Below are 26,491 nucleotides of genomic sequence, written 5' to 3'. Positions count from 1 at the left end.
GAATGTCGCTAGTAACTACAGGATCTCCTACTTCCTCTCAATGATCATACGCCCCATAATCCAGATGTCACCTGATGTCTGTGACAGCACGGAAGATCTCCTCAGCAGGATCAACGACTGCAACAACACTTGCAACCTGACAGGGTGTATAGTGGGTAGCATGGATGTGGTATCACTATACCCATCTATCGACGTGGATTTCAACGAGAGCGAAGTAGAGTTCCAAAAAGTCAACACAGAAGAACTGGGCCTCCTACTTAGATTGACATATGACGATGCATATCTAGATAGATACGACCTTAGAGATTTCTGCCCTAGTAGACGTCTAAGAGGTAGACCACCCACAATTACCTCTATGGCTAGGAAGACCCCTATAGAGAGATGGAGTGGATGGACCAGAGCCATACGGACCCCCACTAATATCCACCAGGTAAAGAAAATGATCGCACATGCACTAGGAGCTAGTATAAAGGTCACCCTAAAAGGCCACACCTTTAAATTTAACAACAAATTATACGCCCAGGACGAGGGGGCAGCCATCGGGGTTAGTATCGCCGGTGATGTGGCCAATCTTTTCATGGTATGGTGGGACAGAAGGCTTAAGGAACGCCTGACACAGAACTCCATACTCGTGAATGTGTACTCTCGATATGTCGATGATATCAACTTAGTGGTAAAGACACCCCCACAAGAGAGTACCCCTGAAATAGAAATAGAAACTAAGACTATGGAGAGCATCCAGCGAATAGCTAACTCCATCCACCAGAGTATTAGAGTTACGATAGACTACCCTACTAAACACCCTAACCATAGATTACCTGTATTAGATACTGAACTCTGGCTAGAAACTAAGAACAATAAAACCAGAATCCTCCATTCACACTATACAAAACCTATGGCCTCCAAGTACCTGACCCACCGGAACTCGGCTATTGCGGACAATGCCAAATTCAACATATTGATGGCAGACCTCGTCAGAGTAATGCGAAATGTCTCCTGTATGTGCGACCCTACAGAATTAAAGAGACATATACAACATTTCGTCCACCGCATGCAGTTCTCGGGTTACAGCCATAAAGAAAGGATCAGGGTTTACAAAGGAGCTATGAAGAAGTTTGAAACAATCAAACGCAACGATAGGAATGGGATTTGCCCACTCTATAGGAGCAAATCATGGAACACCATAGAAAGAACTAAGAAGAAAATAGGGAAGGCAAGCTCATGGTACAATAGCCACAAGTACCAAAGCGTCATGTTCGTCGACACCACCCCTAGAGGCGAACTGGCGTACCGCATTAGAAGGGCCCTAGACAAACTTAAGCTAAGAATTAAGGTTGTTGAAAGGCCAGGCAACCCTATCAAATCCCTTATCAGTAGAACATACCCTTTCAGTAGAACCCCCTGCACTGATAGGAACTGTATCGTATGTAGATTTAGCCCACAAACGAACTGCAAAACCAGAAATGTGGTCTATAGTATAAGATGTACAGAGGGACGATGCAGAAATAAGACAACGACATATGTAGGCGAAACAGCAAGGAGTATAGGGGAGCGGGCAAACGAACATTGGAGGGAACTTAAGGAAGGGAAGAACTCATCAGTTCTGTACCAGCACGCTGAGCAAGAACATAGAGGCTCAATCAACAACATAGAAATTAAAATCTTATCTACACATAGCAGTGATGCAGCACTTAGACAAATTACTGAAGCTACACACATAATAGAAGGGAAACCTAGCCTGAATAGGAAACTAGAATGGAACACTAACATACGCCACTAACAAACCACAGCATGTGACAACATGTTACCCATAAAACAATAATAGGAACAAAGTATAATACAATACATAGATAAACAAATGGAATTAAATACTACATACGTTAACAAAATTTAATTAAACACATAACAAAAAAAACACACACACACACACATGAACATATAAATAAATAAAAACTAATACAAATGAACACGTATTAACAGAGAATATAGGTGATACAGACACTCCCCATACACACATGCACTTACAAAAGACACAGACACATTGAAGGACACGCATGCGTAGACACATACAATAGGAATACAAAATACAAAATGGCTGATAGTTAGCAAGGTGAGACACACATAAGAAAGAAGGAAACAAAGGACCACTGATGAGGTCACAGAAGTGTGGCGAAAGAACTCTGGCCGAAATAAGATTAAGATTAAGATTAATGTAATATAAAGCTGAAAAAAAAAAAAGAAAAAAAAAAAAAAAAAAAAAAAAATTAACACCAAATATACAGTGCGTGTGTTTTTATTGGCTAAACTGGCAATATGACCATCCCCAAGTACAACAACATATATATATATATATATATATATATATATATATATATGCATATATATATATATATGCATATATATATATATGCATATATATATATATGCATATATATATATATATATATATGCATATATATATATATGCATATATATATATATGCATATATATATATATGCATATATATATATATATATATATATGCATATATATATATATGCATATATATATATATATGCATATATATATATGCATATATATATATGCATATATATATATATGCATATATATATATATGCATATATATATATATGCATATATATATATATATATATATATATGCATATATATATATATGCATATATATATATATGCATATATATATATATGCATATATATATATATGCATATATATATATATGCATATATATATATATGCATATATATATATATGCATATATATATATATGCATATATATATATATGCATATATATATATATGCATATATATATATATGCATATATATATATATGCATATATATATATATGCATATATATATATATGCATATATATATATATGCATATATATATATATGCATATATATATATATGCATATATATATATATGCATATATATATATATGCATATATATATATATGCATATATATATATATGCATATATATATATATGCATATATATATATATATATATATATATATATATGCATATATATATATATGCATATATATATATATATATATATGCATATATATATATATGCATATATATATATATGCATATATATATATATGCATATATATATATATGCATATATATATATATGCATATATATATATATGCATATATATATATATATATATATATATATATATATATATATGCATATATATATATATATATATATATATATATATATATGCATATATATATATATGCATATATATATATATATATATATATATATATGCATATATATATATATATATGCATATATATATATATATATATATATATATGCATATATATATATATATATATATATATATATATATATATGCATATATATATATATATATATATATATATATATATATGCATATATATATATATATGCATATATATATATATGCATATATATATATATATATATATGCATATATATATATATGCATATATATATATATGCATATATATATATATATATATGCATATATTTTTAAACTTTTAAATTTTCATATTCAAAAGAGACAGAGACTTCAAATTCGATATATCGATTTATTCACCACTCTATGTTAACATTTCTGTGCCAAACTTATCCAGTGACTGGTCCATTGGATTTAGACATTTGGCACTTCTTCAGGAGTGGTTACTTTTCGAACAAAACACGAAAAAACACATACATAACTATTATTAAGTCTTTAGGATCTCGTTAGCTAGTGCCAAATGTCTAAATCCAATGGACCAGTCACTGGATAAGTTTGGCACAGAAATGTTAACATAGAGTGGTGAATAAATCGATATATCGAATTTGAAGTCTCTGTCTCTTTTGAATATGAAAATTTAAAAGTTTAAAAACCTTATAATATAAATATAAACTGTGAGAACGACCCTTAAGGAATCTAGTTAATGATCTCCTAAGGTAAGTTCTTATGCTATATTGGTAACGGTTGCTACATCCTCTGGGAAAATTATTATATATATATATATATGCATATATATATATATATATATAGAGAGATAGATATATATATACATACATATATACATACATACATATATAAACACATGCAGCACGGAATTTGAACTCGGCGGGATTTGAACTCAGAACGAAAAGACAAACGAAATACCGTTAAGCATTTCGCCCGGTGTGCTAACGTTTCTACCAGCTCGCCGCCTTAGGCACCCAGGTTATTGAGAAGATACTTGCCTAAGGTGAAGGGAAAAACCATGTGGTTGGGAAGCATATAAATGCATGTATGATTATAACAATTATAACATGGGAAATATTAGCAAAATGAGTCAAGAACCCGGGACGTATTCCATCTATGATGACTACAGAAGATCCTCAAAGTCACTTGGAAATACAAATTTAAGTCCTGAATGCAAACCCCAACCACTAACAGGGTTCATTTTGTGACTGTCAACCGCATGGTTTGTAAAAACAGCCAAGTCATGATCATCGGAAAATCAAGGACCACCTAGAAAAGACCAGAATGAAACAGCAGAGGAAACTTGCTCGCCGTTTCTTATGCTTTATGCATTTCACTACACGCTAAGAATTTGTGCGCGTGCGCGCGCGTTTTTTCTGATTCAGTCAATGCTTGAACATCACTTTGTTGTGTTTTTAGCCGATCAGGTTTACACATGCTCTTCTAATTTAAATAATGCTCATTCTGTCGGTCTCTTTTTTGCTAAATCGCTAAGGGATGAACACACACATCCATATCTATATCTGAGAGAGAGAGAGAGAGAGAGTGAGTGAGTGAGTGAGTGAGTGAGTGAGTGTGTGTGTGTGTGTGTGTGTACACGTAGGTACAAACACGCGCGCGACGTTTCCTGCTACCAAATTCTCACAAGGCATGAGTCGACCTGGGACTATAGTTAACGACACTAGCCCAAGGTACCATGCAGTGGAATCAAACACGAAACAGGTTGCGAATCGAACTGGGAACGATCTGGAAGTTGGCATCATAACGATATGCTTGCCTAATAAATTTTACGAAGTAGCTATACTCTCTCTTTTTTTACTTGTTTCAGTCATTTGACTGCGGCCATGCTGGAGCACCGCCTTTAGTCGAGCAAATCGACCCCAGAACTTATTATTTGTAAGCCTAGTACTTATTCTATGGGTCCCTTTTGCCGAACCGCGAAGTTACGAGGACGTAAACACACCAGCATCGGTTGTCAGGCGATGTTGGGGGGGGGGGGGGGGAGACACACACAAACACGCATATATATTTATACATATATATACGACGGGCTTCTTTCAGTTTCCGTCTACCAAATCCATTCACAAGGCTTTGGTCGGCCCGAGGCTGTAGTAGAAGACACTTGCCCAAGGAGCCATGCAGTGGGACTGAACCCAGAGCCATGTGGTTGGTAAGCAAGCTACTTACCACAGCCACTCCTGCGCCTATGATCGGTAACAAAAAAAAAAAATTTGACTCCAGATTCATGATTAAAGCTAAGTAAGGTGTGTATACAGTAACACGTGTTATATTACCTGTGGGGCCTAGCTGGACTCTTTCCTGATGTGCTCAGATCAACAGATTAGATTTGTAGCGTAGCTGAACACAATACGATGGCGGTAGTGGTGATACGATGGTGGTAGTGGTGATGGGGAACGCTGGTGGTGATGGTATGCTCCTTTCGCAGATATGGGTGAAATGAACTTATGGTCAAGATCCCATTTTAGTCGCTTAAACCAACTTAGCAGCATTTTGTCCATCTTTACGTTCTGAGTTCAAATTCCGCCGAGGTTTGACTTTGCTTTTATCATTTCGAAGTCCATAAAATAAGTATCAGTTGAGAACTGTGATCGATGTAATCGACTTACCACCACAACTCCTGAAATTGCTGGCCTTGTGCAAAAATTGAAAAATCTATAATCGTTAGCATCCCAGGCAAAATGCTTACTCTTTTACTTGTTTCAGTCATTTGACTGCGGCTATGCTGGAGCACCGCCTTTAGTCGAACAAATCGACCCCATGACTTATTCTTTGTAAGCCTAATACTTATTTGATCGGAATCTTTTGCCGAACCGCTAGTTACGGGGACGCAAACACACCAACATCTGTTGTCAAGCGAGGGGGGGGGGGGGGACACAGCCACGTAAATATATACATACATATATATTTATGCGTGTGTGTGTGTGTGTTTGTATATAATGCTTAGTAACATTTCATCCGTCTTTACGTTTTGAGTTCAAATTCCACCGGGGTCGACTTTGTTTTTCATCCTTTCGGAGACGGTAAAATAGGTACCGGTTTGGCATTGCAGTCGATGTAATCGACTTAACCCCCTCCTACGAAACTGCTGGCCTTGTACCAAAATTAGAAGCCAGAATTATATATTTATCTACTTCAACTAAAGAGAATAAACTAAGTCTACTCTCAACGTCGATTTCAAATAAGGGTTCTCTTTATTAGTATATAACACAAATATGTACAACTTTTGCGCAGGCAAATTTTTTAATTATCATAAACATTTATTTCCACGAAAAGAAAATTATTAGTTGTGATGTTTTTCATGAGAATGTGTGCATGTGTCGTTGATATTTTTCCAACACTAGCATTTTTTAAAGCTACTTTTTTTCAAAACAAACAAAAAAAACTGGCAGTTATGATTTACAGAAAAGAAATAAGTTTTAGCATTCGTTTCCTAATAAACATTGCAAGCTACTAAAATTTTAAAAAATCGAAATCAATCGTAAACTTAATTTGCCAAAACATAATTTAAAATATCGTTAGTTAATAAAGAATATGAAACTCAAATTTGGTAAAGAGAAAGTTCTAAGTATTTTTAGATTGTAGAAAGATAAAGAAAACAAAAAAAAGCGATCACTATAAACGTTAAAAGTATTTAAAGTTTCAAAACCTTCCAACTATAAAATAAAAGAAATTTTTCTCTTACATATAATCGTCTAAATTGTGCTTAGTCTAGCAAGTAAGTTTTATTAAAATATTTCAAAAACGTCAAAAACACACCTCTTTAAGATTACCGTTTAAACTAAGAAGTTATTAAAAGTACAACCGTGTATGTGTGAGCGATATATACATACACGCACAGAAATGTAGGCGAGTACACATGTGAATGTAAAGAGAATTACAAACGATGAGTAAGGAGTAAGTTGTAGAAAGAAACATAATCTTCGGATAGGTAATAGTAAATCATCAATTTCATTTACTACAAATGATAAAGAATCTAGTAATTGTAGAATATTAACACGAAAATACAAATCTGAACGCAGTCCCATACGCATGTACTCACATAGATGTGAGTGTGTGTGTATACACAAACACACTGACTGACGGATTAAAAAAGGCCGATTTGTTTGTATAACGGTTAACGTTCTCACGATCATCAGCAATTGATGGAATAAGAACATTCAATGTAAAGCAAATAAAGATTGAGTGATTCAATAGTAACCATCTTACCTCTCATTTTGTTTTTCTATGGCATCTTTCAGCTTCTGATCGCCATGTACGTGCGCCATACCATGCCAGTAGCCCAACACTAAAACATGTGCTTTTTTGAATGTTTTGAAAAGGAAGTCATTGATTGGTTGTTAAGATTAAGAGCGATTTCATTGGCTACTCTTTCTTTCCCCCCTCCGCCGTCTTATCTTTATATAAAATCCACAATGTTTTTTTTTTCTTAAATTGCAATATGTTTGTAAATGTAAGATCGTGATAAAACAAACTTAAACATGACTGTTTATAGTGGCTACGTGTGTTGCACTCGTGATGGTGAGATTGTGGTTTCGATTCCTGGCATTGTCCACTCAGCTGGCAAAACTGAGTAATCCTGCAACAGACCAGAGGTGAAGGGAATATTTAGTCAAAGAATTCGGGAAACCAGCCTTTGATCTATCTATCTATCTATCTATCTATCTATCTCTGTGTGTAAAGCAAATAAAGATTGATCGATACATGTATATATGTATGTACGTACGCACATGTATGTGTGTGCATGTATATACACACACATGTAATGCGTATGCATGTATGTAAATTCATATACATTGTATCTCGGGAGGCGCAGCATAATGACCCGTCCTGCATACAGGATCTGTTTCATCGCACGAGTTCACGTCAAGAATCTTGCAAGCCAAATGTAAAAACGAAAAATTCATATATAAATGTGTGTGTACGCGCGCGTGTTTCTCTCTCTTATTAATTTTTTTATAGAATTTCACCGTGTCATAAACAGTTTTCAGAATTTGTGGATCTGAGATTCGCTTAGTGTGTGTGTGTGGATAAACTTGCATTCATGTAGTTGGTATGAGTGTGTTTGTTTGTGTGTGTGTGAGTGCGCATCTCATATGTACATATAATTACGGTCAACTGTTCAGCCCTATACAGGTCATCATCGACTTACGACCACAATTGGTTCCGATTGACTGGTCATAAGTCTGTCTATAGGCCTACATAGCTTTGTTTTCTATTTTTACATTCTTAACGTACGTTCTCAGGTAAAAGTCATATACAGCATTCTGTATTACATGGAAAAATGCGAGCATGAAAAGTAATATTCTTAAGATTATAAACCTGGAAAAGTACAGGACAAGTTGTTACACCTGGAAAAGTATAGGACAAGCTATTACTTCTAGTAAAGTAAAGAATAAGAAAAAGAATGCCAGTTGTAATTTATCACTCTTTACAGTTCTCATATTTCAAATTTATTGTACAAAACTGTTCAGCTAATTTGTAAGTTTGTCTAATTAGTCACTTTTTTCTGTATTTAAGATAGTAAATTAGCCAAATTCTGCTTAAATAAGTATAGTGTTATTTGTAAACTATAATAAAATAGGTTTTAATATTCAAACTTTAATTTTAGCTGCAATATTTTAAGTAAAAAGTTTCTTATTCTTTACTTTACTAGAAGTAATAGCTTGTCCTATACTTTTACAGGTGTAATAACTTGTCCTGTACTTTCCAGGTTTATAATCTTAATAATATTACTTTTCATGCTCGCATTTTTCCATGTAATCCATGATTTTTCCAGGCATTGCTGTTATAAGATAATTAATACTGTGTAAGATTTTACCTTATAAGATACTGTAAGATAATATTCCAATTTTTCCATGTAAGTGATGATAATATTTCAATTCTTTTGTGTTTAATTTAAATATGTTGTGATTGAATTATTTGATATTACCCATCTACACCAAATTAATGGCAGGGATTTTTACCATGTTGTTGGTTGCACCATGGCTCACCAAAAATTACAAACAGCAAAACCCCAAAACCATCAGTTATCAGGCTCACCTTAAGTAACCTAATTTTGCAATATTAGGAGGTCACAGGAATTCATTCAACGAAAAAAACAATTTCCAATGATTCCGGGATTGCAGGGGGTGGGGGAAGCCCCCACCTCATTTTTTCCGAATCAAAATAAGGGATTTGCAGCATATGAGAAGGTCAGGGTACTTCATTCTATGCAAAAAAAATCAAATTTGGGTTTTTTTGTTTTTTTTCTGTTAGTGAAAATCGTGAGGGTGTTAATATAGAAATTTGCCATAATGTTGTTATTTAGACTCAAATCAACCCTGATACTGCAAACCGATCATCAAGGACATTCCAGCCTTCAGCAAACGGTCTTTTTAGGGATAATCTTGGACATTACATGCAATGGGCATGTGATTTAGGTAGGGGGATACTTTAGCTGCTATTTTTAGCATGTCAAGCAACAAGGTAGAGACTCTTTCATTGGTTCAATTCCGTGATGAGATTTTTTTACACATATATGTAATATATATATATATATTACACATATATGTAATACGACCTTGCACTAATTGCTGAGTCACTATCAGAACTAGAAGAGAAGTTTCAAGTGTGGAAGCAAGGACTAGAATCAACCTAGCTAAAACCAAAGTCCTAATAAGTAGGACGGTCGAAAAATCACAAACACCTTCAGGTAGATGGCCCTGCTCGATCTGTAGTAGAAAAGGCGTAGGTAGAAACTCTATAAGATGCACCCAGTGCAACCTATGGACACATAAGAAGTGCAGCAATATCAAAGGAAGGTTAACTAGGAAGTTAGTTTTTGTATGTAGCAGATGTTCAGGAGCTATAAACACTGTAAATGTGCAGAAAACAACTTCTGCCACATTCCAGGGAGAGAAACTAGAAGTGGTTGATAGCTTCCGCTATCTAGGTGACCAAGTTAGTAGTGGGGGAGGGTGCGCTGAAAGTGTAGCTGCTAGAATAAGAATAGCCTGGGCAAAGTTCAGAGAGCTCTTACCTCTGCTGGTGACAAAGGGTCTCTCTCTCAGAGTAAAAGGCAGACTGTATGAGGCATGTGTACAAACAGCCATGCTTCATGGCAGTGAAACATGGGCCGTAACTGCTGAAGACATGCATAGGCTCGCAAGGAATGAAGCCAGTATGCTCCGATGGATGTGTAATGTCAGTGTGCATACTAGACAGAGTGTAAGTACCTTGAGAGAAAAGTTGAACTTAAGAAGCATCAGTTGTGGTGTGCAAGAGAGACGATTGTGTTGGTATGGTCATGTGGCGAGAATGGACGAGGATAACTGTGTGAAAAAGTGCCACACCCTAGCGGTTGAGGGAACCTATGGAAGAGGTAGGCCCAGGAAGACCTGGGATGAGGTGGTGAGGCAAGACCTTCGAACATTGGGCCTCACCGAGGCGATGACTTCTGACCGAGAACTTTGGAAATATGCTGTGCATGAGAAGACCCGGCAAGCCAAGTGAGACCTAAATCCAAGGCCTCTACCAGGGGTGTAGCCAGCCCACTTATGCGTACCTTCCCTTCATTGGACACTAAACTCCGCTTGCGAAGACCTGTTGAGGCAAGTGAAATCGAAATCGTACTAAATTCGACGTCGTCTCCTTCATTGGACACGAAACTCAGTTTGCGAAGACCTGTTGGGGCAAGCAAAAGTGAAGTCGTGATGGCACCTGTGCCCAGTGTCACTTTTCTGGCACTTGTGCCCGCGGCATGTGTAAGGACTTTCGAGCGAGATCATTGCCAGTGCACCTGGACTAGCCCTTGTGTGGGTGGCACATAAAATATACCATTTTGAGCGCGGCCATTGCCAGTACCGCCTGACTGGCCTTCATGCTGATGGCACGTAAAAGCACCCACTACACTCTCGGAGTGGTTGGCGTTAGGAAAGGCATCCAGCTGTAGAAACTCTGCCAAATCAGATTGGAGCCTGGTGTAGCCATCTGGGTTCACCAGTCCTCAGTCAAATCGTCCAACCCATGCTAGTATGGAAAGCGGACGTTAAACGATGATGATGATGATATATATAGGTACTGTAAATTTTAGAGGTAATACTTGATAAGTGTAAGCACCTGTATATGCCAGATAATGGCAGAGGTGAAAGAATATATTAGACGCAAATTGAAAACAGAACACAAAGGATATCGCAGTTCATGTGTTTCAAGCTTTATACACAATCTGTCATTACATCAGTATATATTGTTGATATAAAGGATGGTTTAAAGCTATCTTCAGCCACAAACATTTTCAGTCCCAAGATTACATCTTAGTATTATCCATTATAATAGGTTTATCCTTTAAACTGTTATATCTGCATAAATGTTTGTTGGATTTCAGAAATCTACCCATACTGTACCACAATTCAGCATAGAGTGAATGTTAAATAGATTGGATTGTATTTAACTAGGGTGTATAAGATAGAAAGAGAAGATCAAAAATAAAAAATAAAGTAAAAGTTAAAGAATAAAAAAATAAAATAAGAAATAAATTATAAAAGTAATAGAAGTCAAATTGAGAGTAATAGAAGTAAAAATAAGGCTAATAAAGCTAGATACATATATAAATAAGATTTAGCAAAATTGGAATAAAGTAACAAAAAATTTTTTTTAAATAAATAAATAAATAAATAAACCCATAAAGTAGAAAAAGAGATAAAGAGATAAAATACTATAGAGTTGAAAACAGGATGCTGTCTTGGATGGGATTGTAGTGGTCATAAATAATTTCTTAGCTAGACCACTGGTTGGAATATAGATTAAGGTTGTAATTTGATATCGTTGTGATGAGTGGTCAGTTTACCCAAATACACCACTAAAAATTCCTAGCTCTATAAACTTATCTATTACATGGGTACCTACACTTACTTAGAAGATAAATAAATAATAATGGAAGGGGTAAAAAGTAATTTGAAGATATAAAAAGTAAAAAAGAAAATTAGAGATACAAAAAAATAATAAAAAGAAAATTAGGACAAGTTAAAAATTAAAATTAAAAGTATGAAAAACAATTATAATAGTAATTATATAATAGTAATAATGATAATATAGTGATTGGAAAAATACAGTGATTGGAAAAATATTGATTGTGGAAATTTCTGGTTTATCTACTTGTGTAAATTATATGTTATTGGGCAACTTCTACTATATTCCTATTTTAATTGTTTAGGGATTGCTATATGAAGTTAAAAGAGTCAAGGTTCCTATCCACTAATGAATACTAGTATAATATTGTTATAAACATTGAAGTAATTAGTGTATTGTAGTGTTATTCGAAATTTTAGAGCCAGTGACTAAATTATTTAGATATTTTCTCTATAAATAAGACTAGAGACCTCGGATTATTAAATTTGTGTGTACTATATGGGGTCAGAATCTAGCTAGGTGAAAGCAAAGTGAATAATTAAGTGGTTGGGGGTAAGTCCAGGATTTGTTAATTCAATGCCTGGATAGTGGCAGGAGGGATCAGATGAGGGAATTACCAATGAGAGAAGATCATGAAGTGATTAGAAATTAAAAGTGGGGACTGAAGGCTTATAGTATTTAAAGGTTTTAATCAGTTTATGCATACAAGCTGGTTTGAATTCTGATCTTTTATTAACTAGCTTTTCCTTTTCAGGGAATCTAATGATTTTCACATGTACTGCGATATCCTTCGTGTTCTGTTTTCAATTTGTGTTTAATATATATATCATCATCATCGTTTAACATCCGCTTTCCATGCTAGCATGGGTTGGACAATTTGACTGAGGACTAGTGAACCAGATGGCTACACCAGGCTCCAATCTGATTTGGCAGAGTTTCTACAGCTGGATGCCCTTCCTAACGCCAACCACTCCGAGAGTGTAGTGGGTGCTTTTATGTGCCACCGGCATGAATGTATATATATATATATATATATATATATATATATATCATCAGCAGAAGTTAGAGAGTAAGTCAAAAGTTGAGAGTTTCGCGTATTGGCACTTATCAAACACGAATTTGTCCATTGTCACTCTGTAACTTCTAACGAAATAACTTCTAAAGTACAAAATTTTGTCAAAAACGTTAAGAATAAACCCTGTTCTATCTAACGCATTCTACCAGTATCCAAAGTCTGAAAGGGTTTAGTTAAAAAAAATTAATTAAATAACCTGTACATCAAAGTCAACCTTGGCAAAATTTGAAATAAAAACATAAAAACAGACGTTATACCGTTAAGCATTTCACCCAGCGTGCTCACGTTTCTGTCAGCTCACCACCCTAGAATGTAAACATTCATTTTTGAAATATATTCTTTATTCTTATTGCTTAAGTGTTACTCCCTTACTTCCTTACTTACTGACATTAAATTTTGTAACATTTTACCTCATAACTCTTTTTCTACTAATTTTTGTTCAATGCGACTAGCGATTCTAAATTTCTTATGATTTTTCTATCATTTAAGCCTATGAAAAGTATACTTTAATTTAAAATTTTTAAATTTATGTTAATTGAAGATGAATATCTGTCTTATTGCCTCCCCCCCTTGAGGTCGCAGATATTTTAATGTAACTTTTTTTCTACTGAACCAAATCTCAAACTATTTATGCCAAAGTGTAGCTGAGGAGGTGTCCTCTTTAAAACTGTTAACAGAGAACTGAATTAATGGTGAAGCTTCGAAATTACTGCGATTAACGAAATGGTGGACTTAAAAATATATTCAACCACTACCATGGTTGAATAATTATACTATAGACAAATATGAGATTGCCTCAACGTCTCCGTGACAGGATATTCATCCAACACTTGGGATAACCTCAGTGATGATTGAAAACCAAACCTAGGGTAAGTGTTTGTTAGCTGACATCAAAAGTAGACAGGTTAATTTCTAAGAAATTAAACCCATTAGATTTCAAGTGGACTATATATTATTGCTGCTGGGAGCTGGCACGCCAATCGTCATAAAGGCGATCGGTTCTAAGTCAGATAGGTCGTAAGTCAATGACGAGCTGTACATGAAAAGAAGAATCCCTGCAATGTTGTACAAATTTTCACTGTATCTCTCTCTAATCGATTGTATTTAGAGATTGCAAATCAGTTTGGTTTATTCTTTCTTAAAGCTGCTCAGAATTTCTAGTCTTTTGTGCAAGTCTGTTGTTACAAAGCCTAGTGTACCTATGATAACAGGTACAACTGAATATCTATATGATCAAGAGAATAAGGGTTATAAGTATATAAGTTCACCATATATGTCTGATTTTTTCCCAGCTTTTGGACCAGAAAAAATATCGTCAAACCAGAAATGTGGCCCGAATACTTGCAATAAAGTGAACTCCACCAACAGTATTCAAGAACTATGTGATGTTAATCCGAGTGGTGGATTAAATCTACCAGTCAAGTAAACCATGGTGGGATTTGAATTCTGAACACACAGAACCAGAGCAAATATCTTAAGGTATCTCGTCTGGAGCTCTAACACATCCTGCCTTTTATATATACAGATGTTGTACCTGAATCTAAAATAATTATTGCAAATTTTTTCCACAGGGGCAGCTTGGGGGAGGTGGGGGTGAGTCGATTACATCGAACCAGTGTTCAGCTGGTACTTATTTTATCGACACCGAAAGGATGAAAGGCAAAGTCGACCTCGGCAGAATTTGAACTCAGACCGTAGCGACGGGCAAAATACTGTTAAGCATTTCGTCCAGCGTGCTAACGATTCTGCCAGCTCGCTGCCTAGGCCAAGCTATTGTAGCATAAGCCTTAAGGGATACTTCTCTCTCTCTCTGTTATATATACATGGATACAGACATAGTGGATAAGAGCTAGGCTTCGGCCGCACCTTTGGACCCTGTTGTGTCCACCACGCTGATTAGTTGGTATTGGCACAGTTTGTCTCTTGTTCTATTGCACGCCAAGATGCAACCCAACCAATCGCAGCCTTCAGATAAGGTTGCATGAGACAGTCTTTCCTGAACCCCAGTTTGAGCCGACAGTATGTTATAAATAGCTAGTTTCTCACCGTCACAATTTGTCAGTCTTCTCGGCTCCTGACCTTCTGAGGTCTAGCCACTGACCACAGAGCACACTGCCAGTTCCAGCGACGACAACAGCAGTCACATGGAGAACACCAACACTTTGTTCAGCAGCTTACAGGCTTCAATCTTCATCGCCTCCAGCTTCTTAGCGTCAGCACCAACTACTCTACGTACACACCACCACCAACGCTCGCACAGGTTCTATCTCCATACTGTTTGTGAATTACTTCACCATGGTTAACAGCAAATACAACTTGCAAGAACTCCTGTAACAAGTAACCTGCATTGAAGCCTACCTCTCACGACATGTACCTCTCTCCGGCTCTGCTACGTGGCCTCAACTTCTTGATACAGCACCTCAACCACTGTGTACCTTGAATACGAACTGGTATTTTATCATCCTTGTGTCTGGACTTTCTTCCAACTTCATTATAGACTCTTTTCTATGCTCTGTATCTCTCACACATACATACATCCATGTTTGTATACCCATACACTTTGTTTACATGACGGCCTGTCTATTATTATATTTATATATCTCAGTCACACACACAAGTTGACATATCAATAAAATCTTCTCTTAAACCTTCGACTGGTTGTATTTCTCTTTTCCTTCTGGCACTTATACTCATTTATCCTCTTTTCATATTTTTATTTGTATCGACCATGCGATGTACTAAAGGAGCCATTCCTTGTCACCTTCTCCTGTCACACGGTCCTTACACTATAATAACCTGGCCAAGTTTGGTTATATCCATGGAACTGTAAACCATTTCCTTCATTTTGTGAACCCTATCACTGATATATGCGCCAATAATATTGAAGGTCTCTGGGCATATATAAAGAGGTATCAGTGATATTGACTTTCTAGGGCAGGATTCATAACAGACGAACTGTAGACAGAAACTTCATTGCGGGCTAGCTAGGACATTGGTCAGCAGCAAAAGAAAAGGGACTTCCAGGAGAAGGAAAATATAAAAATGTCAACAGTGCGTGTGAAACAAATCTGAGTGAACTCTAAACAGAAATAACTGACGACTTAAGTCCTGATGTGCGTAAAGTAATAAACCTTTGATAAATGTATTCTTGTCTCCACTAGTTTGTTTGCGTATAGCTTAACAAAGCTATAACTTGGTCACACGTGGAAGATGCATTGCATAAACCTTACAATATAAGTTGTCGTATCTATCGCTAAATGTAATGTTTTCATATATTGCTGATGTTTATGCTCAGTTAATTGTCAATTTGTTGATTTTTATCTATTGTCATTAATTTATAACATGTAACGTTAATTCTTTTCGTTTTTTTTTTTTCATTAAAAAGCATGTCACAAACTTATGCTCATCTGCTTACTATTATTGTGAGAAAATAAAACGTACATTATTGCATACACGGTTATTTTTTCATTTCCAGGGGTGGGGGAGAAAATAAAGTCAAGAACTGGATCGATTTCATCGATTAAACCACATCATGCCCTCAAATTTGTGACCTTAGAAATGATTATTGGATACACATTACTTTTATTATTTGGCTCAAATAATTTGCTCAGGAAAATTCTTTGAAAGAAAAGAAGTTCTTCAGGAAAGGTGGGCTTTACCAATGATTTTGTTTTGAATACACGTTACATTAACAGTTTTTTAAAGCACAAAAATCCGAAGACCACTTTAAAAAAAAGAAAGCCTTTAGTAAATAAATTTCAGGAGGTAAAATCTGAGACTTCACCATTGTGTTGTTTAGCCCTATATGAAGCCCTGATTGAATTTGATCTATGGTCAAACTCAATCCAACCATTGCCATTTTGTACTAGAGCTGCATTATCCAATGTGAGATCTTTTCCATTTGACTGCCAAGTTTTCAAAAGTCTACTGAAAATTTTAAAATTTGGTACAATCTTGTAGTTTTCCAAGCCGAATTGCTGGGGTTATTTCACTTTTTCCAGAATTTTCTTTTTTTAACGTTATAGAGGTTTAAACCCAGTCAAGAAATAGAATTTGGAAGCTGTCATTTTATGTGTGACATTTTGTCAACATCCTGAAAATAGCACGTTGTCAATATTTGTATTCCACACGCGGAAAATGAGAAACAACACGTCTTTTGTAGTTTTAAGCATTCAATATGCATTTAATGTGATCTCCATTACAGATGCAAGGTTACAGGAGCTTGCGGCCATAACCAAACAGAAGGGTAAAATTTCCAGGTGGGTAAAACAGTAGAACACAGTATCGACAAGTGGTTTCAATATATTTGTCAATATGTGCTTTCTCGCAGACCTCATGTTCGGCTTGTTACTATTGAAAGACATGAATGTGTCTGTGACTTACGATTGGCTAAAATTACCCAAAATTTTCAAACTTTAATAGCTAACTAGACTACCCGTGACCTGTTGGGTCACTGACAGTTCAGGTTATAAAACATTGAAGCTGATTTCAACATTGCATTGAAATGAAAGTTAATTTCATGACGATTCAGTTAAATATTTCAATTTGTTCATATCATCATAGGTCTGGTTTGCAAGTTCATGTTTAAGGTTTTATTGATTATTTACATCATCTAATAGAAATAGAATAAACTTTAACTCCAGTAACAGCATTTATTTATGGCATATGTGCACACTTCTACAAAAATGAAAAAGGAATTGTTATATAATGTAAGCATAAAATTAATTGAAACAATTTTCCTATTTCAGAGTGATGTTACTTTTGGAGCATTTTCCCATTATGCGCTGTTTTAGCTATTTATGAAGGTACCCCCACCACCACCACCACCACCACAAAAAATAAAAAAACTGCATATCTCGGGAATCCGTGGTCTGATTTACGTGAAACTTGTTTTATTCTGATTGTATTCACATTTCAGGGATACCTTACTTTCAGAGAATTTTCCCATTATGCGCTGGTTTGGCTCTATTAAATTACAGACAAGCACGCACACAAGCAAACAATCACAGTTTTAGTAATATATAGATAACTTTTTATTTATTGATTTATAGTAAAAATGATTTTCATGGCATTGATTAGCCTATAAAAGTGTATCATTACACAGGGTATGAAATCAGTTCGAACAAAAATTGAAACTGGCAGCCAAATGGAAAAGATCCTCGATGTGTTCTTTCTTCTACATGACTTTAGGTATAATTTAAAAAAGATTTTGCTATCATATCTAGCAGGTTGAGCGACTACATAGGAGCTCTCATTGGTTCATCCAAAGTGAATTTGTTACTAAATGTCATTTCTGCATCAACGCACCTATGATCAAATGTTCCAGCAACGACTATCCTGACTTTTTATTCAGTATCTAAGATTCTCATTATCCATTGTGTCCCTTTCTTTTCTTTTTTTTTTTTTAAAGACAGTAGGATGTCATTTGAGGAAAATTTGGCAGCTCTTTTCTCTCGAGTTCAATGATGCCACAAGCACTTTTGTTGGCTTGTCCAAAATCATTTAGAAGAGGAAAGATCTTTGATGAAATAGTACTAAAATTCTTCTAATTTAATTATAGATTTTCATTTTCGATTCACCATTACTACTGCAGTAAGGAAACCCAGCAGCTAAATGTTATAAAGGAACCTAGCAAAATAAAAACAACATAAGTTTCTATTGTCAAACTCCTCAAAATCTCTTTGCAGTTAATCTGCCCAAAACAGTATCGAAACACTGTCTTGAAAAGCAAGGAGACATTGAACAATATAACTGTAAATATATAAAAAGATGGGATGGTCAGTATTGAAGACCTTTGATCATAAAACTCAGGTGCAGGCATGGCTGTATGGTTAAGAAACTCGTTTTGCAACCACGTAGTTTAGGGTTCAGTCTCATTGCATAGCACCTTGAACAAAGCCCCCGAGCCCATCAATGCTTTGTGAGGGAATTTAGAAGATGGAAACTGTGTGGAAGCCTGATATAGATAGACAGATTTGCATGTGCGTGTCATTGCTTGACAACCAGTGTTCCTTTGTTTACGTCCCCATACCTTAGCAGTTCAGCAAAAGAGACCAATAGAATATATACCAGACATAAGTTCTGGGATCGATTTGTTTGACTAAACTCTTCAAGGCAGTGCCCCAGCATGACCACACTCCAATAACTAAGATTAGTAAAATAATTTTTAAAGAAAAATGAGTTTAACTGCAACCTCAAGATCAATAAAATTTCTTCTTCTTTCTACTTCTCTCTGAAAATTAAAGTTTGTTCCTCCTTCCTCCTACTCATATTACTTAAAATCACTATGACTACAGGTGGCTTATATATTGATTACTTAAGGGATAATAACAAAATCGATAGAAGGCTGGATAAAGTGCTTTACAATATTTATGTATGTAGCTTTTTATGATCTAGTTTCAAATTATCCTGGCGTCAGTTTAATCATGACCAACCTGACTTTTGTGGAAAGTATCTAGGGCTAAAATTATCTCGTGAAGGTAAAAAGTATTCACGTTTCTAGTGTTTACATTTTAGAATTATGCAGAAACAACGTTGGAACATGGAGTGATCTAAAACAAATTCAAAAATTTGCTGTCAATTTTATTTACATAATTGTAATTTATACCATGGAAAACGTATCTGAGCAAAAGTTCATTTTTGAGAAATTTATGAGGAAACATTGAGGAGGCACCAAATTGTAATTATGCCCTACTTCATTCACATTAACACTCATTTAAAAGTTAACATTTTCTTTCTATTTATCCCAAGTACATTTTGAAATGTCTATATCTTAATTACTTGATATACTTTAACCCTTTGTGGGTATTTATTTTCTCTTTTTCTCTTTCAAATATGCTATTTCTTATCCACATTTGCACATCTTGTTAGTCTAGATGTTGGTTTCATAGGTGCTACATTTTTCACTTCAAATGTTGGCAACAGTAATTGGAAATGTACAAAAGGATCTTTTCTGTTGTCAGTTTTCTTTTTTTTTTTTCTTAATTTCGTTCCGATTGTTTTCAAGTTTGGTGTGTTGACATAGTTTTGTATGTTAATTATGAAAATGAAATTCATTTTTTCCATAAAGTAAGAAATAATAAGGTAATAACTTTTAAAGTTTGTAAATTTGGGGTAATTTTTGCCAATCAAAAACCACAAGCACATTGGTACCTGTTCCATAGTAACAAGCAAAGGTGTAGTGTACTTAAAACTACCACCACAAGTACCTATTTTCTGAATTTTCTCTGAAAAATATGTATTAATTGTTTATATGAACTGCACTATTACTACAGTATAATGCATAGTTTTATTTATTTATTTTGTAATTTTTTTACAAAAAAATTTCATTAAGGCTTTTTCCTTTTTAAATTGTTTGCATACCTAGTTGACCGTTTCAACTCTAACCTTGACCCTAACCCTAAACCCTAATGTTTTTGTTTTGTAATTTTTCACAAAAAAATTTTGTTGAGGGTTTTTTCTTTTTAAATTATTTACATGCCTGTTCAAGCATTTCACATGACTTTATTTGTTAAAACTTATTAAAACTTCTTACAGCTTTTGTCGTCGTTATGTTTTGCTTTCGTTTTGTGATAGACAGTTATCATACAGAAAATACCAGTTTCCAAATCTTTGTTTTCTGATTGGATAAAAAGTATCACATTTTAAACCTCTCTTCACTCTTTTACTTTTTTACTTGTTTCAATCATTTGACTGCAGCCACGCTGAAGCACTGCCTTTAGTCGAGCAAATCAACCCCAGGACTTATTCTTTGTAAGCCTAGTACTTATTCTATCGGTCTCTTTTGCCGAACCGCTAAGTTACAGGGACGTAAACACACCAGCATCGGTTGTCATGTGATGTTGGGGGGGGACAAACACAGACACACGCACATACATATATATTTATATATATATATATATATACGACGGGCTTCTTTCAGTTTCCGTCTACTCACAAGGCTTTGGTCGGCCCGAGGCTATAGTAGAAGACACTTGCCCAAGGTGCCATGCTGTGGGACTGAACCCAGAACCATGTGGTTGGTAAGCAAGCTACTTACCACTTAACATTTTTAAAAAAATTTTCTAAAATCAGATTCAGCATGAAAAATTTTTAAGTTTCAAAAGCTGTGACAGCAACAGAAAAGACTCAGCACACATCAAGATGCTGGGACTTCACATTCATCAGCCATGAATTTAAACCAACTAAGACGAAAATCATTCGGGATTTCATAGTCAAGGAGATCCAATGAAGGTTGCTCCAGCAATTCATGTGAGTATAATATACATTGTATACTGGCACTCTATTGGCTACAACGACAAGGATTCCAGTTGATCCAATCAATAGAACAACCTGCTCATGAAATTAATGTGCAAGAGGCTGAGCACTCCACAAACACGTGTACCCATAACATAGTTCTTAGGGAGATTCAGCATGACAAAGCATGTGACAAAGTCAGCTCTTTGAAATGAAAGTACTACTCATTTTTGCCAGTTGAATGGACTGGAGCAACATGAAATAAAGTGTCTTGCTCAAGGACAAAACACGTTGAAAGGGAGAGATAAAATAAAAAATGTAGATGATATAAACAAAATGTGTTAGCACTTAGGTGATGCAATCTCTTTGATGCAGGAAAGTCTCCAACTAAGGCCAATCAAGGAACTCTGGAGATCCAGGATAAGCCTGAACACCAAGGATACAAATCCTTTTCTCCAATCTACAGATACATGCTTTGAGTAGTTCCATTCACCCAAATCACTTTTATCTCAGTCACCCACTGTTTGATAAATGTGCTGGAGGAGAGCACTTCCCTCATCATGCTCCCTTTCCTTTCCAAGTAAAACTTGAAGAAGTTAATGAAACTTGACCAAAGAAGAAGGTGCCTGTCCTCAATCCTTTCAGCCTGGTCCACCACTACAATAATGATTTCAAACTTTGGCACAAAACCAGCATTATTGAGGGAGTGGATAAGTCATTTACATCGACCTCAGTATTCAACTGATTTTTATTTTATCGACCCTGAAAGGATGAAAAACAAAGTCAGCCTCAGTGGAATTTGAACTCAGAATGTAAAGATGGGCAAAATGCCTTGCAGCATTTTGCCTGGTATGCTATTAGTTCTGCCAGCTTGCCACCTTACAACACAATAATAATAATAACAATCATCATCATAATCATCTTCAAAATGCTTTTAGTCTTTTTCTTGTTTCAGTCATTTAACTGTGGTCATGCCGTAGCACTGCTTTGAACATGGTACTCTTAAACAGCCATGAACTTAACCAACTGGAAAGACAAACAGACATTGTCAAAGAAATTTGGTGGAAATGATATCAACTCCACCCCACAATTAATGATGGAAGTATTTACATTTAGAAGATAACATTTCTACAATAAAAATATACATTTTCAACATCCTTCTTTTTTATTCTTTTACTTGTTTTAGTCATTAGACTGCAGTCCTGATGGGGGATTGCCTTTGAGTGTCTAGTTAGTTAAATCCACTTTAGTTACTTATTTTAAGTTAGGTACTTATTCATTCAGTCTTTTTATTTGAAACTTCTAAGTTACATGGATATATGAAAACCAACACCAGCTATTAAGCAATGAGAGATAGACACACATGCCTACACACACATGCAGCTCCTCTTGCAGAAGTAAACACTGGGAAAATTTTCCTCCTTCTCCAATACCTGTAATGTACATTCTAATCTAGATCTTACTTATATATAGGCCACATCCTATTCTTCCCTGATATAAATCTCTCACCTATTTCTAATCTATCTTGGCTGTACAGGTTGCACCCTCTATTCTGCTTCATCCTAAAACATGGTGTCTGTGCTTACATATACTCCACTCTCCCTGTTATTCACTTCTCTCACCTGCATATCAGGAATAAATACTTCCAGCTACTCTGCATCAAAACCACCCATCCTCACTTCCCCCAACAGCTCAAACCATCAGTTTCTCTCTGATCTCACCTCATCCTACATTCATAACATGTGCCTTACTTCATCTCTACTTGATGTCATTGATAAATTCATAAAGCACCTCCATGTCATTCTTATGGTAGTGGTGCAGAAGTCAAGTCTTCTGTACTCCTTAACTAGCTTCATCAACTTGTCTCATTGGTCTACATTCATCTCAGTTCAATACTTAGCTACCCCAAATTCCCTTGATCACTTTCATAATACCAAATGTAATCTACACCAAACTATGTCTTCACACCCATTAGGTCATCCAACAACTACCTTATATTCATATATCACACAACACCCCCTACCCTATGGCACTTCAAGTTAGCCAACTGATCGGGGTCTTTGAGTTTTATGCCTACAACTCATGACAGCATATGTGCTTACTTCTGATCCATCACAAACACCTATACAGTGACTGAAACTTTTCTTTTAAGTATATCCCTCCACTTTCCACAACAACAAAAATCCAGTATCCATGTCCACCAAAAGGTACTAGTCAAGTGCTAGGAGTCAATATAAATGATTCTTTCCTTTCCACAAAGTTTGCAATCCATCTTTTTCTCTCTGTTTCCTCTAGGTCAACTTTGCTTTTCATTATGTGGGTCAACAAAATAAAGTATAATCAACCATAACTGTGTGGTAAGCAGCTTGCTTCCCAACCACATGGTTCTGGGCTCAGTCCCACTGTGGAAAATTGGGCAAGTGTCTCCTCCTATAACCTCAGTCCAACCAAAGCTTTGTGAGTGGATTTGCTAGAAAGAAACAGAAAGAAGCCTGTCGGGCATGACTGTGTGATTAGGAAGCTTGCTTCCCAGCTACATGGTTTCGGGTTCAGTCCCACTGCGTGGCACCTTGGACAAGTATCTTCTGCTATACCCCCAGGCCAACCAAAGCTTTGTAATTGAATTTGGTAGGCGGAGTTCCTGCAGTATGTGTACATGTGTGTGTAAGTGCTTGTGCCTCCTAACAGAGATGATGATATATATATATATATATATATATATATATATATATATGTAAGTATTCACCACTGATGAGCACAAAGAGGTCGAAACTGTATGGTATCGAGGCTGGAAAATGGTAGCAGTTCATTCCCCTGCTTGCAATATATCAGGTGCAGATGACATCAAATAACCAGCTGGAGGAGGCATCTTCTTGGGGTTAAAAATAGCAGTAATGTCAGTTCTTACGACCATGTTTAAGTGGTGATAAATGTTACTTCTCAGTATAGTTACTGCTTTCATCTCTTATTGAGATTTTCTCAACTAGCTAATTTGCTTGTTATATATATGTATATATATATATAGGAGAATATACAAAAAATAACAACAGACGAGGACAGGTGGTGTAAATAACAAAAGTATATATTAGTATGACGCTCGGGAATACGGAAAGTCTTTGACGTTTCGAGCTACGCTCTTCAACAGAAAGAATACGGAGACAAGGAGAAAAACACGGAGAAAAAAAATTGAATAGTGTTCAGTCAACGGTCAATCATAATAATGGCCGATCATAACAATGACTGACCGGAAGTTAGAAATTCTTATTTCAGGAGAGCTAAGAAAGGGGGAGATAACAAACGGTGATCGGGAACGAGGGGCTGTGTGTGGGAGGTAGACTACTGGTGTTCTTGACGTATGTAGTGTGAAAATGGGGGAAGGGAGAAAGGGAGAAAGTAGTTGGTCAGTTGTAGTGTGTGCGTGGTGTGATGCGAGGGTATTGGTGTGGTGTGCGTGGTGTGATGCAAGGGTATTGGTGTGGTGTGATGTGAGGGTGTTGGGAGGTATATATATATATATATAAAGTTTTAAATTTTTACATTTAAGAAAGATATTTGACGCCAATATCCATATCAATGTTATTTAATCCGATGTTAACATTTCTGTATAAAGCTATATTTGACCGTCAAGTATAAGCCAAATATATCAGTTGCCATACAAAAGTGTATGGCAACTGATATATTTGACTTATACTTGACGGTCAAATATAGCTTTATACAGAAATGTTAACATCGGATTAAATAACATTGATATGGATATTGGCGTCAAATATCTTTCTTAAATGTAAAAATTTAAAACTTTGGATATATAAACAAGGAGTATATTGGTAACGATTACATAGTTTACTTTGAAAAATTATATATATATATATATATATATTTGGGTTGGCATCTAAGTTCCTGCCGTTTTTTAAAAATTTTGGAATCTATTTTGTTTGAGAATTCTATTTTTGAATCATTTTGGGATCTTTTTTTTTCTAGAAGAGTTCAAGGCCAAGTGGCTTCACTCTGCGTGCTTTAGCTTCGTTACTATGGCAGCAGACCGGATACTTGATCAGATCATGTAAATCACAATTTCATTTGTTATAGTGCAAAACCAGCGTCGCCTTTCTGGCACTTGACCGGTGGCACGTGTAAAGACATTCGAGCGAGATTGTTGCCAGTGCCGCTGGACTGGCTCCTGTGCAGGTGGCACGTAAAATACACCATTTCGAGCGTGGCCTTTGCCAGTACCGCTTGACTGGCCATCGTGCCGGTGGCACGTAAAAGCACCCACTACACTCTCGAAGTGGTTGGCGTTAGGAAGGGCATCCAACTGTAGAAACTCTGCCAAATCAAATTAGAGCCTAGTGTAGCCATCTGGTTCACCAGTCGTCAGTCAAATCGTCCAACCCATGCTAGCATGGAAAGCGGACGTTAAACGATGATGATGATGATGATTGACCTTTACGAGCCGAAAAGTGCTTAAACAGAAAGGACCAAGTATTGTATCAAGGAAGATTTAATCAGTATTAGTGTAATAATGTTCAAAATGTTTACATCGTAGTTATAAAGATATATCGCTTTAAAAATTTGGAAATAATACCTCTTCAAGAAACTCAGATCTCCCAAGAAAAGAAATGGATCATTAATAAACACCGTTCTCTTTTAAAAACCATTCCAAGTGAATCTATAAACAAAAAAAAGTACTGCGCCCAACGTGGGGCTCGAACCCACGACCCCGAGATTAAGAGTCTCGTGCTCTACCGACTGAGCTAGCCGGGCTACATGAGGTACACGGGCTTCTATAATCTATATTAACATACTGCTGCTATACTATACTGGTTTGGCGCTGTCATTTATTTATTTGTTGTGCCTATTGCGTAGTTCTATAATTTTGCTAATATATTAATTATCTTTGTTTCCTTTCCTTCGTTTTAAAACTACTATTATTTCCTCTTGTAGTTCTTTTGTATTTCATATCAAAATACTTGACAAAGCTGTTTATTTTTATTGTTTATCCT

At 35.7% G+C, this 26,491-nt stretch overlaps 1 protein-coding gene, 1 long non-coding RNA gene and 1 other non-coding gene across 4 annotated transcripts in view; 1 reads left to right on the top strand and 2 right to left on the bottom strand.

The window, feature by feature from the left end:
* Window positions 1-8,468, bottom strand: part of LOC106880612 (uncharacterized) — a 98,884-nt gene extending 90,416 nt beyond the window's left edge. For both annotated transcript variants that reach the window (XM_052973234.2, XM_052973236.2), the window contains exon 1: window positions 7,502-8,468. In XM_052973234.2, the coding sequence (XP_052829194.1) occupies window positions 7,502-7,560 (59 nt within the window). In that variant the 5' untranslated portion in view covers window positions 7,561-8,468. The remainder of the gene's footprint in view (window positions 1-7,501) is intronic.
* A 10,196-nt stretch (window positions 8,469-18,664) lies between these two features.
* On the top strand, window positions 18,665-22,651 carry LOC106878216 (uncharacterized). Its single transcript, XR_001410479.3, has 2 exons — window positions 18,665-19,935; window positions 22,447-22,651. It is a non-coding gene; the product is annotated as an uncharacterized LOC106878216 (long non-coding RNA).
* A 3,528-nt stretch (window positions 22,652-26,179) lies between these two features.
* Window positions 26,180-26,252, bottom strand: Trnak-cuu (transfer RNA lysine (anticodon CUU)). Its single transcript has one exon. It is a non-coding gene; the product is annotated as a tRNA-Lys (tRNA).
* Window positions 26,253-26,491: the final 239 nt, after the last annotated feature.

The sequence above is a fragment of the Octopus bimaculoides genome, chromosome 15 (assembly GCF_046866305.1).
Source record: "Octopus bimaculoides isolate indiv1 chromosome 15, ASM4686630v1, whole genome shotgun sequence".
Lineage (NCBI taxonomy): Eukaryota > Metazoa > Mollusca > Cephalopoda > Octopoda > Octopodidae > Octopus > Octopus bimaculoides.
This window is presented reverse-complemented; position numbering and strand designations above follow the sequence as displayed.